This window comes from Phlebotomus papatasi, chromosome 2, assembly GCF_024763615.1.
Source record: "Phlebotomus papatasi isolate M1 chromosome 2, Ppap_2.1, whole genome shotgun sequence".
Taxonomy (NCBI): domain Eukaryota; kingdom Metazoa; phylum Arthropoda; class Insecta; order Diptera; family Psychodidae; genus Phlebotomus; species Phlebotomus papatasi.
Window position 1 is genome coordinate 9442548 of NC_077223.1, and position 19606 is coordinate 9462153.

Sequence of the window (19606 nt, forward strand, 5' to 3'; positions counted from 1 at the left end):
AAGATCTCAGATTAAATAAACTTTAAGTACAGCATTTAATCACCCTTTAGTTGAGACGCTCAAAGCAGAAGTGGACTCTTTTAATAGGGAAATGCACATAAACCACTTCTGCTCTAAGCGCCTCAGTTAATCCTTTAAATACTTTTAGTACATTGTCCACATGTTCTTGGGAAAATCTCTTTTTCATACTTTCTAAACATTTTTAAAATATTCGTTTCTCATCAAATTTATGCAGTGGTCAAAATCAGATGAAAAAAAAGCATTTCTTTTTTTTAAAATGTACAAAACTTCGAAATTGTTTTGTATGAAAAATTATTTTTACGAAATACTTGACACTTCCTGTACAATTAAAATTAACACTTAATAAACTCGCGGAAAAATGAAACAAAAAGTTTGATATCTAAATTTAGTTCTAAAAACAATAATTTTTGTAGTTTCAAGACCAAACTAAAATTCTTGTCGCTATGTTAGAGAAACAGAAGAAGACATGAAAAAAAAATCAGGAAATCCTCCAGAAAAACGCTCTAAATTGATGTCTCAAGTGAATAAAATCAGTCAATCTTGAAAAGTCGTGTGAATAAATCCGTCAAGCTTCGTGAGATTCTCTTCCTGTCCACTCTACTTTTGCGATCTCCTCTTGATTCTTCTATTGAAGTCTAGACAATCATTAAAGATTAAAGAGAGATTGTACGCAGATGGATTTTTATGTAACAGTGCTTTTTTCTCCATCTGCATAAATTGCACACATTCCATTGTCTTTTCCTTTCCGCTTTTGCACAATTTTCCACACCAATGAAGAATGTGTCGCTGCCTCTTTTTGCCTAACTCTACTGAAGAAATTTCCTAGCACAATCTCTGAGGTTGGTGTTTGTTTTTTTTTCTTCTATAAAGTCTCAGGGAGTTGCTCAATTAAATGGCAAATTAATCAATTTTCCGTGGCCTTCAGTAAATACACAAAAGGTGTCTCAAAGTTTGCTCATGAATTTATTCCAGAGCACAGTGGTCTTTCGTGTCTTTCTCAAGATTCCTGGTAACCAAGGGGTTTATATCTCATGGATATTTTAAAAATTAAAAAAAAGATAAGTCATTGGAAGGGATCGTAATTAGGGATCGATACAACGTTGATTGCAAAGATCCTTACACCTTTGAAGAAACACTATGGATGGGACCATAGAAATACCACAGAAATACTGAACTTGTAAACATCTGAATTAGGAGTTAGGCCTTCATCTTGCTGGAATTTAGGTGAGTATTAATAAAAGGCGCTTTGTGAGGGTTTTACAGGTTTGCTATTAATTTATGTTTTCCGCCCATTATCAAAAAGCCTTGATAAATTCTTGAAGAAACATGAAAGAAATCATAGGGATAAGAGAGGTATCTCTGAAATACGTCTCGTTCCCAATTGCAAAATTTCCTTTGTTCTCATTTGGCCCAGTTCATTCCTAGAAGGAGTATTTTGTACTCTCGCATTTTTTTCTCGTATTTAAGACATTTTCCAGGTATATATTTGAAAAAAATATACACTAAAAATAGGCGAAAGGCAAAGAAAATGCAAGAAACTAAACCATTTTCATTTAAGGATAAAATTCACGCGAGCAAGCAATATACCAGCGAGTAGTAATGGAATAATATTGGATGGAACAAGCTAAGTGAGGAGTACCAACTCATGCTCATTGAGCAGAATCTCGTCTCCTCGAGCTCCTTGGGGACAAATTTATTGCCTTTGGCAATGCTCCTAAATTAAACCTCATGTTACCGACTTGTTTCTTTCCTCAAGCTGATCCGGTAGAATTCTAAGGGCCTTGACAGACCAGAGGATTAGCCGAGAGATGGCTTAGCGTAATTATGTTCGACATAATGGTTAAACTTCATTTCCATCATTTTCCACTAAGTCATCTCTCGGCTTAAGTCGTAAGTGTGTCTAGGGCATAAAGCACAGCAAACGCCGACGCTCCGAATCGCTCCCAGTTTAACTTCCTCTTTTTTCCAATGAGAAGACTGGGGTGCTCGAGAGTGGCAAACTTAGCCAATCTCGCCTCTTCAAAACTTGCATTCGGTAAGGCTCATTTTTATTAATCGTATCGGGATATTGGAGATCTCATCTCCATTTAGAGAGCGTACAGAACCGTTTGGCTATGCGTTAAGTCTACAACAAAACACACTCTACATCCCTGTGCCTTTGCGCCAGGTTTCTGCTATTGTAAAATTTTAATGCAAATTTGTAACAACAAATTCATGAAAGATTACACAGTCAGTGAAGAAGCATTTCTGCCGTTTGGCTTCGGAGGCTGGTCATCAACGCTAAGACGGCGGCAAACGCATGGGAAGGTGGGAAATGTAGAATTTGAATAAATTATTATTATTATTATATTTGTTACAATTCAATCATGTTTTCGTGTCCCAGCGAGTACCAAATGCTAATCGATCTCAATTCATCTGAAAACATATATATTTTCAGATGAATTCTGCTAACCTTAACCCTTTAAGGACGATTGGAACACCGGTGTCCCATAAAGAAAACAATTTTTCCTGACTACCTAAAGTTATGTTTTTCTTGTATTTATACGTAATTGCAAAGTAGAAGGTTGAAGGAATCTAGAATATTTTTTTCAAGTCTCCACCTATTTGCTATATGATAAATATTTAAGCTCAAAAATGACGAATTTTTAAATTCTCATATTGAAAATTAATTTTAATTATTTTTTATACTTCCAGTTTTTTTTTAAGCAAAACCGTTTTGGAAAAGGAAACTACAATACTCAAACATAAAATTTTTCTTTAGAGTGAAAATTATCAGTCATTGGTATCGTTAGAAAAATTATTTAAATTTTTGGGCTATTCTTGTCCCTATCGTTCATAGAGACAAAAATACACCAAATCAGACTCTGTTTGCTTTTCGAAATTTAGATGTAAAACGTTTTACAAGTTCTGTTTATCGGTTTCTTTTCTATTGCTGATTTTCGGACAGCGAAAACTGTCTCGTCGTTAAAGGGTTAAAACAACATTCACGAGGCTGTGCCATTTCCATATGTTTTGGTTAGCATTTTTTGTTCAGGAACTGTTAACTGGTCCCCATTTTGCTGATCTATTCAGCAAAAATATGCTGAAAACGCTATTTTTTCAGCTAACTGTGCTTCCTGGGATATCCCGTGTTGAAAGAATCTACTGATCGTAGATCGCCCAGGGTAGGAATTCTCTAACTCTGTAAACGCTTCACTAGTGAAAGGTTTACGAGGTTCCCTTCACGACTTCTAGAAATCTTATTTTGTAACTTTTCGTGAAGCGAGAGGGGAAGTGTGTTGAAATTTTCATTAAATTTACGATTTTCATGCATATTTCAACTAGGGTAAGTGTGCCAAATTCCGGTCAGCTTGTAATTCCGGACACCTTTTTGTTCCTCGAATTTCCATGAATTTTTAGTTTTCGCATACTCTAGAGATTATACAATGCAAAAAAATAACAAAATATAGCTTCGACAAACGAGATGACGTGAAAAATGCATTGAAAGAATTCCCGACACTGAAAGAAATCCGAAAATGGTAAAATAACATTCCTTAAATGTTAATTTTACCCTGCATTATTGATCCGAAATCGGTGTAAATATTATGCTTTTTAGGTATATTAGGGGTTAAAATTACCCTTTTTCATGTTAATTTTACTCTTAAAAAGGTGTAAAATTAACATAAAAAAATGTTGATATATTTTTACACCTAAAAAGTGTTAAAGTTATGAGGAAAAAAAGTTAATCGCACTTCCGTTTTTTTTTTCTCAATGGAAGGGCAAGGACCTATGGGAATCAAGGTGGCCGAAATAGGCCACCAAAGCTATCTATATTTTTATTCATTTTAAAATGTGTTAGAAATGATTTTAGAGTAAATAAAGACGATAAAATATCTACAAAGTTCCAACATTGAGAAAAAAAGAGGGTGCGATTAACTTTTTTTCCTCGTAACCTTAACACTTTTTAGGTGTAAAAATATACATATCAGCATTTCTTAATGTTAATTTTACACCTTTTTAAGGGTAAAATTAACACGAAAATGGGCAACTTTAAGCCCCAATACACCTAAAAAGGGTAATATTTACACCGATTTCGGATCAATACTGCAGGGTAAAATAAACATTTTCAGAACGTTATTTTAACTTTTTCGGATTTCTCTCAGTGAAGCATCACTCCTTTACGGCGTTATCACACTTGCACATTAAAATTTTAATGTGATTCACATTAATTGTCGCTTGTGAGCGTCCAAATATGTTATTTGTGTCTTTGAGTCACTTAATATTTGGGGTTTTTCTATTTATTGATAAAGAAGTGGACTTGGCCTGCAAAAATAAGTTTAAATTTACCTAAAGCACAAATATTTTTCACATTAAAAAATTAAAGAGAAAATCGCATTAATTTTTCGCATTAATGCTATAAATCAATTTATATCAAATTTTGCGGGCCAAGTCTACCTTTTTATCAATAAATAGATCAAATTTTGAATATAAAATGATTCAAACACACAAATTACACATTTGGAATCTCACCAGCGACTAATGTGAATCATATTAAAATTTTAATGTACAAGTGTGATAACACAGTAAGAAGAAGGAATTAAAAAATCAATTTGTATTAAAAATATTACATTTCAGTCTTGAGACTGGCGCTTGCATGAAACTGTGCTGAAATTTGGCACACTTGATACAACACTGAAATTTAGCACCGTGATGTAGGCAAAACCATTTTTGCTATGTTTTGATACTTTGTTAACCATAATTCTGATTCTACTGAACCGATTTCTGTCTTCACAAGGAGAAAGTTAAAGGTCTTTGAAAGACCGACAACTTTCTAGAACTGATGAAGTTTGAAAAACCAACATCAGAGGCGCTGTAGTCTCATAAGAGATTTCTAGACAATTTTCATACTAACCATTTTAGCATGTAAAAGTACAGTTAGATAACGATTTGTTCACAAATTCTTATAAATCAAACAGTGGGTGTTATCAAAAAAAATCCAATTGCACTTCTCGAATAAATCGTGAAACATGCAATTTGATTGGAATTTCAGGCATAATACTTTCAAATTCACCTTCAGTGAACATTGTGGGGTTTCATTTTGCGCAACATCCAGAGAGGTGAAAGAATCGAGGAATTTTAGCAAAGTAAAAAAAAGAAACAATTTCTTCAAGGGTTAGGAATTCAGCATTGAAACTTTTGGTCCGTTCACATAATCTTATGTTTTTTTTCTTTTTTGGGCAAGTTAGATGTGCAATTGTGAGGTAAGTTTAATATGAAAATGTTTGTGCAAAAGTCCCATTGAAATAGTTGATATTATTAAGAGAAAATTCAAAAGAACTTGCACAATTTATGTGACTGAAATCTCTCAAGAGAAAGATGTTGGAGATTAGGTGTCTTTTAATGAAGGCAATGGTAATTAACTCTTCAAAAGTGTTTTGTATTAAAGGAGGCAAAATTTTCTAATCCAAAAAAAGAGATCTGAGATTGTCCCTGGGATTTGTAAATTACACTCTAAATTTGGTGACTCATAAAAGTTTTAATATAAATTGGATTTTAATTGAAATGTTCCTTGCAATTTTTTTTTTTTGGTGTGGCACGAAATTCTTATGTTGTTTATTGAGTGGTCGGTTTTTTTTTGTTTCTTTCGTGGTTCAAGAAGTCTTGGGATTGGGAGAGAGACATATTATCATGACTTTGAGACTCACCCACAGCTGGTGATGAACTTTGTGGCGAAAAGAGCATCACGGTGTTGCCGATGGTAGTTGTGAAATCCAAAAATCCATAAACTGTTTGTGTGACATAATTTATCGTTTGCTGACTCGGCGATGCCTGAATCTCCTGTTCAGGATTCACATAGACAGCACCTCCTGGTGTATAAATAGCCGCATGTGTGGCACTTGCTGCAAAAAAAAGATCATCCTTCCTCAATACCACCTGCTCTCAACCTCCTCAATCAACCTGGGTACTTACCATTGAGGAGCACAGCTAGACACAAACTTGCAGTCACTAATCGTATGTTCATCGTTGATTCTGCAAAAGAAAAATTATTTTTTCCATTTTATTGCATGCAGATGACTTGTTTTTTCTTCAAAAAACAAAACATATCTCCCGCGCAGTATTCCCTCAAGAATCCATTCATTATTTCCACTCAAAGTCAATAGCTTGTATTAATATTAAATTCAGACAATAAATCTTGTGCGTATAATTTATGTCAAGCTGAATTGATTTTTTTTTGCCAACTCGCCGTGGGACTCCTATAATTAATAATTCACTATAGCAAATTATTTCCTTATTAGAGGTACAATCAATCAACGGGAACAATCTACTGTTTCAACATCGTGAAAAAGTGTGAAATAAGACAAAATTCAACCAATTTTGAATCAATTAAATTACCTAATAATTGTTTAATCATTTTTACATATTGCAAGTGAATAGTGTAATAAAAAAAAACTAAGCTGGGGAAATTGAAATTTATTTGGATAATTTGTCGAACATTTCTCACACAGAAGTTTGTTTTAAGCTACTGAAAACAGAAGTTGTGGCAATAAATCTTATTAACCATTTGATGCTATCGAAGCTAACTTTAGAGTCAATTCAATTGAATAAAAATTAATTGAATTGATTTTTTGAAAGTGTCAATAAATTCCCGGCAATTTTAGTTAAAATTCTTTTGGTAGCGAAATATCCAAATAAGACCTCTCCCTAGCTCTAAAATACGCCTTTTTGGGTCCCTAATAGTCCTAAATACTTTGTTTGTGACGAAAATTCTAGTAAATTGTTATTCTTGATTGATTTTGGGAATGGTGTAGAAGCTTCCAACCCCTCGCAACTACCCTCAAATGACTCACGACCGAAAGAGGGGCAAGATGAGCTCCCAGGTCCAGGAAAAACACCGGAGTTCCTCTAATAGATTTTTATTACTTCATTGATACATTTTTCTTTAATTCTCAGGGGCCAGATGGGCCATTTTAAATACCGAGAATGAGGGGGTTTTCCCCCACAAGAACACCCTCGAACGAACCGGGATGGACCTTCCCGGGATTGCCCGCGGATAAGCCGGGACAGATCCCGACTTGTCGATCTGAAACTTTTGAGTTCAACTCAGAATTACGACAGAGAGTACGTTTTTTACACTTAAGTCCTATACTTCGGGAGGGCTACGTATATGCAGTGTGGAACGTCAAGAAAGTCAATATTTGCGAAAGGCCAATACCACATCTGCTGTGTGAATGCAGAATCTCCTGGGTTTGGAATAGCCATGTCAGCCCTTACCATAGACATAGGCTGCCCCCTCCCCCACCTAATCCCCGTGAATGGACGCCACACGGTTCAGTTGAATTTCACTGCAGTGAGAGTATTTGGCCAGGAGAATCTCCATAAAGTTCATTGGGAATCAAGATGCACAACCTCTTCTATTAGGAGATGAGTTATAGGATTCATCCTTGAACCCTCTGAGCTTTGGTGATATTCCAAAGATTGCTACCTTGACTCTTGGGCAATAACATCTGTGACTCGACTCTCACAATTGTGAGATCGAGTCCCGCAAAATGCAAACAAATGAATGTCACGAAAATCATTTTTCAGTCCAGTTTCAGTCCAAAAAACTGAGAGAAAAGATGTTCTTTGGAACTCTCCATTGACCACCCTGAACCTACATCATTCCCTAACTATGTCTAGACGAGTTCAGATGTTAGATGTTATGGTAGGGGATACTGGGGCAGTAGTAAACATGAGTTAGTTCTAAACACTAATTTTTGTGACTAACTACTATGACAGACTACTTTCTTTATGTCAATCATTTCTTCACCCTCAAGCTAGGAAGTAGTCAGTCCGCCAGGGTGCTATTGTGATTGAGGAGGGGAATCCACTACTCAAATTCCTTTTTTCTTAAAATTATTGAAATTCCTGCTGATAGGATTAGTGAAAAATAGTAAGGGCCCAAATAGGCTCAAGCCAATCCTCAAGAATATTTAGCCCATCAAATTTGGTAGTACAGGTCCTTTTCATAAATTTTCTTTACCTATTCTTATACAGCCAAATTTTACATGCTAAATATTCTCGAGGATCAGCCTGAGTCTATTTAAGCCCTAATTAGACTAAATACTCCACTAACTGAACCGAATCTCGATTTAAGCCGAGAGACGAATTAGTCGGCAACTGATGGAAATGTAGTCTGATCATTATTTTGATTTTAAATTACATTAAGTCGTCTCTCGGCTTAAGTCGTAAGTGTATCTAAGGCATAAAGATAGTAAATAAATGTTCCCAATGTTAAGTGAAGATATTTTAAAATGCCTAATTCATAAATAAATTTTATTGTAAGCTTTTAAGGCTTTTGGATGCATTTTTCGCTAAAAATTGCCTTTTTGACGGAATTTTGACGTTTCTCCCTACAGACGGTATCCTTAAAAACGATCTTTGGCGTGAAAATTGGTGCAAATATGTAAAGGGCTTTAAAAATTGCGTAGAGGATAAAAGAAGTTAAAAAGCAAGTCCACAGAAGTATTAGAGGAAAATGTACAGTTTCCGAATAGGACTGCTTTCCAATAAGGTTCAGTTGTCAAACTAGATAATTTTGACAAAATTGACATTACATCGATTTTGATAATATTTTCTTTCATTCTCTTTCCCGATTTGAATTATGTATGATAAATTCTTTTCATAGATAGTTGCACTATATAAATAAATCCTACTTTAGAGAATTTATTGCAAAGAATTTTAATTCAGTGACCGTTAAGACGGGTAAAATTTTGTAATTTGTTGGTAAATGTTAGTCAAATGTTCGTCCAGGCAAACAAATATTTACGAACATTTACGAACAAATATTTGTGAAAGTACAATGCTCATCAAGTGATCTTGTTACGAACAATGTTTGTGAAAAAAGTACAAACTTTTACGAACTTGCTTGTGGGTTTATACGATTTACGAGCATTTCATAAGTATCATAAATATCCTTTTCCGTGTAAGCCGAATTATGAAAATGAGAATGATTAGCGTTTTCGTGGCATGTTGGAGGATGCTAAACGGATATCATATGAAACACTTACAGCATCTAAGAATTTATATGAAAGTTTTTAGGAAAGGAGGAAATTTTGATAAAATGATTAATAAAGGTGATCTCAGATCCATGAATTTCTCACGTGAAAAACTCACCATCTTAGAATACATACCCAGAATACTTAGCTATATTTTTCTTCTAATTTTCTTTTTAATAGTTTTTGAGGAAAATAGAAAATAGGAAAGATTAAGTCGTGGAAAGTGTCTTTTTTAACGAAATAAAAGGTTGTTTTGTTAAAATTGCTAGAAATTCAGCAACAAAAAGCAAAACTTTTAGCTTTTTTTGTTAAATTCGTATCGTTCTTTACATTGTTCTTATAGGTCACAATTCACAATCGCCCTTAAAGTGTTGAAAGAAAGACTAGCGTCGCTTAAATTTTTTTTGGGTGAAATTGTCAATGTTCTAAGATGAATTATACTTGAATAGGAGTACCTTCCATACCATGCGTGACTAATTAAAATTAAATTGATACTCGAAATAAATTCTCTAAAATTTGTCTTCTAAGACGATTTTACTTGGAATTTGCAATGCTCTTAATTATATTAAATTGCCTACGCCAAATCGTGATGTTGCAGTGGAATCTAGTGAAAAATGCTTCTGAAAAAGGAATTATTGTATGCGTAAACAACAAATAGTTTTCGCTCTACATTCTAAATGATCAATTGCCCACCAGCAAAAGACAAAAACTAATACAAAAATTCTCTATATAAATTAGTTGATTTTTCATTGCGTTTGCAAAAAGAAATAATTTCCCACTCTGCTCGCTTTTCCAATTTAGCATTGAGCAAACGACAAAATATTCAGTCTTAGGCGCAATAAAAGCTGAAATACGGACATTAAACTTTTCCAGCCAATAAATTTTCATTTAGAAAAGTGAAATAAAGCTGGAACACTTTGTGGAGTGCTTTGAAAATAAGACCATTCACTTTTTTTTCTTATTAAATAAAATATGCTTAGAAATATTAGCTGCTTGTTTCTTATCCTTCAATTGCGTGGTTCATAGTGGAAATGACGGTGTGTGGCTATGGTTATGCTAAGAGAACGATAGCAATCGAGGCAGTATATTAATGTGAATACCACACCCTTTAAAAGCTCCAGCTAAATCTCATTTTGCCGTCAAACGTCGTCTACACCTCATTTTTTACTTCCAATCTAACTATTTCTGCGTTTTTGGTCCGTCTTGGTTAATTCTGTGGCTTTTTTTTTCTTCTTAAAAAGATAAATTTCCCAGAGTCTTACAGCTTAAGTAAATTCAATAGCGCCAACGAATTGCTCTCTTATAAGGATTTGTGAAATATACACTCAACAGACAACTAATAAACCATGATTCTCTGTGAAGAGTCAGACAAAAAAGTGTAATAATAGTTTTGATAAATGGATTGACACAGAATTATGTGGATTGCAAGAGTACCTTTACCTCACTCTCCACTCTGCCCTGTCCAACATTGCAGAGAGACTGTGCCTTAAAAGTGTACACTTAAAATTTCGTTGACTTGACCTTCCAGGTAAATTTACAATAGCTCAATTTTTTTTTCCCACCTCATCATCTCCTTCATCGTGAGATGTGGAGGATTTGTGGGTGATGGTGGGGCATCTATTAATATTTAATTTATACATCAAATAGACTCATGTTTGAGGTGAACAATTAATGTTTTGGGGGTACTCTGATGGCTACACAGAGGTGCTGAGACACAAACACAAAAGACGGATGAAAAAAATTATGTGAATAAGTCAAATGCATATGAAAAAAAATAGACAATCGTGCTGAGAGAAAAATCACTGAATTCTTAATAAACTTCTCATTATAACAACATTACGATTCTTATGTTGTAATACACGTAACAATTACATAAAGCGAAGGATTTGTAAAACATTAGAATTTATGTAAAATTAGAGAAAAGTGGAGTTTTTTTTATTCAAAGAAAGGAGAATGGTCAAAACTATATGGTCGCTGGTCCCGGAATCGCCACAAACGAGAGTAGGCGCATTTTGTAGGTACTGATATAAGATTAAAAAATTGCCGGAACCCAGGACGATAAACGCTGGGAGTCTTTGTAAAAAAGCGTTTATCCTTCCGTAATATCGCTGTTTTGACAACGAATTATTCAAGAACCACTAAAGCGATCTTGATGAAATTCGGTATAGGGTCAGTGTATTACTTAAACTTTTTATTCATGCATACCACCCTCTCCCCCCAACCTCCGTTCTGGTAGCCCCCATACAAAATGAGAGCATTTTACCTTATAACTCCTTTCTGAGAGAAGGTAGAAAGCTGAAATTCGACATGAGAACAAAGTTTAGAGAAGACTCTTTAACTGGCATACCACCACAACACCCACCTGTCTGATAGTCCCAATATAGAAAGAATTCCTTCGCACAAATTGTTATTAATCCACTGAATTGCATATTAGTACAACTTTTGTAGACAATAAATTGAGAAGCAACTCCAAAACATTGATTACAATATAAAAAAATCACCACTAATGCTAATTAGATTATACAATGAGGATATGTTTCTTTCTTTCACGTACCAACAGATCTTAATGAGGCGAATAATGAAATAAAAAAATCTAGAAAATTATTGTTAACGTTATTACTTATTCAATTTTTTCATTCAATCAAGATCGGTCAAAAAGTTCTGCGTGAGGATTGTTGGAAATACCTCTTCTCAGAAAGGAGTTATAAAGTAAAATGGCCTCATTTTGTATGGGGGCTATCAGAATGGAGGGTGGGGGGAGGGGGTGGTATGCATGGATAAAAAGTTTAAGTAATACACTGACCCTATACCGAATTTCATCAAGATCGCTTTAGCAGTTCTTGCGCAATTTGTTGTCAAAATAGTCATTTATCGGAAAGATAGAGGCTTTTTTACAAGAACTCCCAGCGTTTATCGTCCTGGGTCCCGAGAATTTTTTTTAATCTTATACCAGTATCTGCAAAATGCGCCTACTCTCATCTTTGGATAAAGATGAATCGGTGCCCATATATACTTTTGACCTTTCTTTCTTCCAAAAAATAGTTTTTATGCTCTAGAATTTTTCCTCCATGGTTTAGAACATTGGTCCTAGAACAAAAGTTGTTACCTATATCAATGTATATCCAATGACATAGGTCCCGTTCGTGGCGATTCCGGGACTGGATTTAACCATTCTCCTTTTAATAGAACATTTTTATAAAACGGGACTACATTAAAAATTATTTGAGGAAAATAATTCTGGAGGATTATCACCCGTTTTTCGAACGCACAGTACCAAGAGTTTCTCGAAAAAAGGGATGGCGAGGCATCCCGGGCTTTGCGAAATGCTCGAACTCATGACTTAGATGCTAGGGGAAAGTACTCACCCTTCGAACGTTCATGCCTTCGAATAATGTGAATTTTCTTTCATTTATCTTAGAAGATTTACACATTTCTATTAAAAATTACTTAGCTAATCATCAATTATTGTTAATTACGTGATAATTATGTGTAAGTCTCTTAGCAAAAATAAAAGAAAATTCACATTATTCGAAGGGAGAGTACTTTTCCCCTATAACCTGACGTATCGAGAACATTAAAATACAGAGTTTGGGAAGTGACTGACTATAAATTTATTGGACACAGCCTTTTATCACAGACGCCCTCAACGGGACCTTATACAGGCTTCAGACTTAAGGCTTAGCTATCTGGCTTAACTCCTCTAATTCCTCATCAAGCATGATTTTTTTTAGGAAATTGTTGTTTAGGATTGAATATTAAGGGCAAATGATTCATTAGATTTTAAAAAATCAATAAAATTGCTTGTTATTAAGATTTTTGAGACCTTCGGGAACTGGGCTAAACTTTTATTCTGAAGCCGGCCTTACAGATCCATGGCATGCATCGCATACACTTCATAACCTCAAAAATACTTTCGCATCATTTACTATTTAGGGTAAGTGCTCATAATTTTGGACAGTTTCTAAATTTGGACACTTTGAGGGTAAAATTGGACACTAAAAATAAATTGATTAAAATGATGGATTTTTATTCCAATATTTGATGAATAATGAATTCTATCTAAATATTTGTTCTTTTTGGAAGATTTTGACACTAAATACGTTAAATTTTGAATATGATTTGAGTTGAAATTGCTTTGTTGAAAATTCAGTGTGAGCAATTGCTTACGAGAAATATGACAGAACTTCGTGGCTTACTTCAGTCTTATTTAGTTTTGGTGAAGTACTAACAAAGTTTGTTCGCTGTTTTTGAGTGATATTATTGAAAATTCATTGAATATTGTGTTGATTCACGTTACTGATGATTTGTACATTTGACCTGAAGTGAGATTTGCCTTGTGAATTATATTTTTCGTGTGAAAAATGGGAAATTTTTTAAGACATTCACCAGTGAGGTGATGATTCTTATTTTGGACAGGTGTTTTTCTCACGAAATTTCGTGAAGTTTTAGCTTTTGGGATGACTAGGTTGGACAAATGCCTGGAGAGACAAAGGAGCATCATCTCTACAAATAAAGAGATGTAGCGAGAAATGCCTTGAAAGGCTCCCGGAAGGTCAGGGAATGAGCGAATCCGCACGTACTTGAAGTATCGAAGTCAACTCACTTTAATGAATGATATGGAAAGTTTCCGGGCTTCTGTGACATTCTACGTTTCCCTTACATGAACAGGAAGAGGACTTGGTAAGATTGGTTCATAAAATGAAGAACAATGGGCATCCTGTTGAGGCGGATTATCTGTCCAAATTTACAGACAAGTTGTAAAAATTAATAACCAAGTTGTCCAAAATAAGAGTCAAATTCACCTCTACATATCAATTCATTTTTAAACGTATTAAAACTAATTTTAGTAAAAATGAGATGATAAATAGCTTGCCAAGTTTCTAAACAATCCTTCTGAAAAGAGAGTAACAAAAAAAGTCAATTAGTATTGAAAATATCGCACTTCAAACTTGAGATATCGATGATTATATGCAGACTGTCCAAAATTATGAGCACTTCCCCTACCTATTCTCAACCGATTTAAATCCCTCAAAAGATCACTGAAATACTTTTAAGAGTAATAAATTTGATTTTCGGACAAAAATTACTTATCAGTTTATAACTGGTTCATTACCGGTTCACAACTTATTTGAACCGATTCATAAATCACTCAGAATATTTCCCAAAATACACCTCAGGAGTAATTTAATTGAATTTCATATAAAAATTAGTTATCGGTTATGAACCGGTTCATTATCAGTCCAAATCGGTTCAAATACGCCTGGGTAATCTCTAAATCGTGGTTTTGGAGGAGAAGTGGAGGAGTGGATCCTCCTTAAGTCCTGGGACCTAAGGGTCCCTCTTAGGTCCGAAGTCACTATCTCTTATTGTTTGGCCTCTAGAGCTAGCGACAGCCGGACAAACAGCAGGACGACATTTCTCAGAAATCGTCTGAAACGCGAAGATTTGTAGACAAAAGTGGTCTCCAGAGGGTAGAAGGTGGAAATTTAGGGGAAGGGGGTGAAAAAATATACGGATTATATGTACCGCTCTCTCCTTAGAGTTCAAGCAGTAAAAACATAAAATATCTATTTATCTACTCTTTATGAATTTTAGTTCTTAAAACTCTACTGTGCTTTGAGAAAATTCTGCCCTTTGAACCATTTCTAAACCGATTTTGATGGTTTTGTATCAGAATTCAGAACATAAAAAAAGGTTTTTAGAATTCACCAGAAAAAATCAGCATAATGATGCGATTCTAATGAAAAATTAATACTTTTAGCACTTTACTGTTCTCAAGAGCTTCTAAATATTCGATTTTTCTTTGTATTGGTTCCTGTCATGACGATTTGATGGTTTAGAACGCGGGGAAGACTGTGAAACAGTCAAGACAGACACCAACACGAAGAAAAGTCGATAATGCAGAAGCACTTGAGAACAGTAAAGTGCTAAAAATGAACATGATTTTACTATTCTCAAGCGATTCTACATAATCGACTTTTATTAATTTTTGTTCCTGTTATGATTGTTTGGTGGTTTTACAACACGGCGAGAACTAGGGAAAATGTCGAGACAGAAACCAATATAAAGAAAAGTCGATAATGCAGAAGCAGTTGAGAACAGTGAAGTGCTAAAAAAAAAACAATCATTTTTCGCTAGAATACCACCATAAATCCCTATTTTAATACAATTTTGATGATTTTAAATGGTTCAGATACTTCATAAAATTTTTCATTAGTTTAAAAAAATTAATAAAAGCTTTATTACAAGCTTCCTCTGTTTAAAATTCACCATTTTATATGTTTCCATAACAAATTCTTCAAAAACGTTTTCAAATGGGATTTCTGGTGGCAAAATGAAATTAAAATCCGAATTGTGAAAAATGTTTCGTTTTTATATCTGTTTGAGAATCAAATTTAAATCCAATCATGATGAACCTATCGTAATTTGTAAGCTGAAAACTTGTTAAAGCCAACCAAGAAGACTTTTCCGATGAGAAATTACACGAAAATTATCAGCCTCAGAATATTTTTCTGCGTTTTTATTTTCAAAAATTTTCCAAAAATTCGAAACTATACCGATTTTAATTATTTTAAGCAAATATAGAAAGTTTTGATAGATTCAATGACAACAATTTTTTAAGAACACTTTTAAGAACAGTTGATCAAAAGGTTCTACAAAATCCCAATACTGACCATAAATCCATTGTTGGTACAAATTAAATGGTTTTATAGGCTTCTTGAAAATCTCATTAGACTCAACAAAAGACTTTAGGGGAAGGTTTTCAGGCTTCGCACACATTGTGACTTCGAACACTTCATATTTTTCCCATTAATCTGACCTAACACACATTTCCTGAAAAAAATTAGGAGAGATTCATTAAGAAATTTTGGGAAGAAATATAAAATGTTCGAAGCCAGACTGTGTGAGAACTGAAAGCTTCCTCCACGGCAGTAAAGGCCCTTTTCTTTTTCTGCCCCTCCTTCGCTAAATCCTTGATGGATCAAAAGGTAAATATTAAAGCTTATGCTTTGATAAACTTATTGATTGTGAAACATATCTACATGTTCAGAATTTATCTCTCAAAGAGGATGAAGTATGAGTGGAAACTTACATTTACTGTGCTTATGGGAAACTGGGGCACCACCAAACACGGGGTAGCACCAAACACTAATTTTTATTTCTAAACTATTTGGAATATCTCGACCATTTCTTCAGTGGACAATCATCCCTATAATGCCTAAAAATTTCTATAAGTCTTGTCCTCTGAAGTCGAATAACCTATTAGAAAATTGCAGTGTTTGGTGCTACCCCGTGTTTGTTGGTGCCCCAGTTTCCCCTACTGTTTTTTTTTTAGTAACTTCATCTATAGGAACTTTAATAGCCTACCAGAAATAGATATACATTTCGTTTCTCTTGTCTCGTTGAAAGTCATGCAGTTAGACAACGAAAAGTGTGACATTGCGGCGATTTTGATAATATTTTCCTTCATTCTCTCTTCTGATTTGTATTCTGGCTGGCAAATTCTTTTCTTAGACAGTTACACTATGCAAATAAATGGACTTTATAATGAATTATTGAAAAGAATTTAAATTCAGTGACCGTTAAGGCGTGTGTTTGATAGGGGTTCGCCGCGCCACTAATTCTTTAATTAATTCATTCTCAGTTAAATTTGCCTAGAATCCACTGACTGACCACAATTTTCTCTCCGCCTGAGGGCACTGCTTTCTCCCGCGAGTGGCGCTGGCAACTGTTCTCAATTTTTAGTTTTCAACCTAGTAGCAATTTTCAAATAAATATTCTAAATTTGATTTAACCATAAATTGCAAAAAGACTACCTTGCAGATTGCTTACTCATAAAATTCCTGATAGTTTTTTCAGGTTTATTATTGTTAGTAATCATAAAATGTTTTCACAAGATTTATAGAATACAATCAAAAAGACATTCCCACAAGTGCTTAATCCACAAATCTCAGTTTGATATAAAAATAAAAAAGAAGCTCAAATATCTAAACCACATGTACCACTCCTGGAATTAGTCCAATAAAATCTTGTTAATTGCACATAAATTTTGTTTGTTTAACCATCATAATTTTATTGCATGATTCCCACATACATTATGTGCGAGGGAATTCCTGTTCTTACAATATTTCACACAATATTTATATCTGTGATTTACTGTCAGCATAAATCATCAAATTGACACGAAAAAAACCATAATCAAGCATTAAACCAAAGACTCATGTTGCACTACCTTCCTTTTCCTCCTCAAAATTGCGTGCAAAAAAAAGATGTGATACTTTTGAAAGACATGAGATCGACAAGTAACCAATTAAAAAAAAATAATAGTCCATGATGCTTTCAATGCGTGAGATTAGCAAGTAGAAAAAAAAACATCTTCATCACTAATGAAGTGATGATGGAGGTGCCAAAATTCACTCAAGCTTAATTGCTAGATAATTTTCGGCATGTGATTTTAAGGGTTAAAGACACAATTACCCGATTGTCCTTCCCCAAATTTATTATTGAGCTTATGCGCGCCGTTGGGAAATGTAAATGCCAATAATTGTGCATTTTAGAGTAAGTGTGCCAAATTTCGGCATAGCTGCATGCAAGCGCCAAAGTCTTATGTTTGAAATGTAATATATTTAATAGAAATTGATTTTTTTCATTCCTTCTACTTTAGGAGTGTTACTTAGAACCTTGTAGACAGTTTATCGTTTTTATTTACTCTAAAATCGTTCTTAATACATTTTAAAATAAATAAAAATGTAGACATAGCTTTGGTGCCCTATTTCGGCCACCTTCATTCTCATAGTTCCTTGCACTTCGAGAATTCTTCAAATGTTTTTTTACGTCATCTCGTTTGTCCAAGCTACAATTTTTGTTATTCTTTTGTATTGTATATTCTCTGGAGTATGCAAAAACTAAAAAATCATGAAAATTCGAGGAACAAAAAAGGTGGCCGGAATTGCAAGCTGGCCGGAATTTGGCACACTTACCCTATGGTCTTCACCGTCAACAAATGCCTATTTTTTGCACAATGTCTAATTGATTTCGTATTTGGCAGCCGGAGTTTTAAAAGAAAAACTGATGCTAATTAAATAAGAAATATTTAAAGAGCGGTATTATTGCTCTCAATTTTCATTGCAAATGCTACTGACCCAATAAACCTTTCAATATAGTACAACAAAAGTGATCACGATTTCTCTTTCATGTGAGATATATAAACTTTTAATAGTTTTTCCATATGCATGAGCAAAACGACGAGAAACCATTCGATCGTATTCATTGAAGTGACTCTGGGACTTATTGGACTGGTGTCCGATTGTCTGCACGAATAAAAATGAACCATCATCATCTGGGTTGTGGATGCTGTAAGACGGTATTTTTGTCACTTCATTTTTAATCACATGCGATATTTTGTTTACAAATAATATTGACAAGACATTCCTGACTGAAGAAGTCATGGGATATTTAAAAGAAAAGACAAAAAACACTCTTCTCAAGTTCGCTTTCAAGAAGTCTCTCTCGCATTTCAGCTCACTTTTTTTTGTCTTAAGCTCCAACATTTATGAATATTTGCTAAAGAAACAGACACTTCATAAATGAGGGAGTGACACTGATTACCATGCACAAGATATCTTGTCATATGCGGGATTAAAAAATGCAGAAAAACCATTAAACTCGTGTTTTTTCTTTCCACTGACAATCGATACTCTTGGATTTTCATTGCCTCGGTAATTTTCTTCATCAGGAACAAGTTACACTTTTCAATGCACGATCGCACCTTACATTTTCCACTCATTGGAACTATAAACGGTGGTATTAGACTGATTTGCAATTTCAGCAGATATCCGCAATGGTCAGATGCACTGGAGCTATTCCAGCTAAAATATTTCCTATTCACTAATCGATTTTAATTAAATATACTGACGAAAACGTCGATAAGGTAAGATGGAGAAGAGTAAATGTACCAAATTTCGTCCAGCATGCAATTTCGTCCAGTTTGCAATTTCGTCCAGTTTGCAATATCGTCCAGATTGCAAAATGTCAGTTCAACAAACGAGATAATGTGTAAACGACTGGAAGAATTCCGGGAGGGCAAAGAACTATGAAAATCAAGGTGTCCGAAATATTACCCAAAATATTTATTGATTTGAAAATGTATTTAGAATAATTTTAGAGAAAACAAAGACGATACTTAAAAAGAAGTAAAAAATAAGTTAATTAGTATTAAAAAAAATAAGTTTCAAACTTAAGGCTTTGGCGCTTGCATGCAACCATACCGAAATTGAATACAGTTACCCTATAACAAAAGAAGTCTCTTAGAAAAACTCTCTACTTAAAATTCCCAATGACTTCAGCACAACTTTTAGATCAGGCAAATTTCATGAAATCAAAATTCCCATCCCTTTCTTTCTCAAGTGTTTTGCATATGTTTATCCCACTCTAACGCTCTTCTTCTTCTTCTTTTGAAAATCAAACCAAATTCAATTTTGTTCAATCTAATTTTAACTGCGAAAGAACAGAATTGACACAAATACAAAATGTTTGAAAAGAGGAATTGTAATTGTGAGAATATTATCACA

General features: G+C 34.2%; 1 protein-coding gene across 2 annotated transcripts in view; it reads right to left on the bottom strand.

Moving 5' to 3' along the window:
* The window catches only part of LOC129803677 (mucin-5AC), a 63246-nt gene that overhangs the window by 11015 nt on the left and 32625 nt on the right, over nucleotides 1-19606 (bottom strand). For both annotated transcript variants that reach the window (XM_055850414.1, XM_055850413.1), the window contains exons 2-3: nucleotides 5971-6030; nucleotides 5706-5900 (exon numbers count right to left, since the gene is read on the bottom strand). In XM_055850414.1, coding sequence (XP_055706389.1) covers nucleotides 5706-5900; nucleotides 5971-6030 — 255 coding nt within the window. The remainder of the gene's footprint in view (nucleotides 1-5705; nucleotides 5901-5970; nucleotides 6031-19606) is intronic.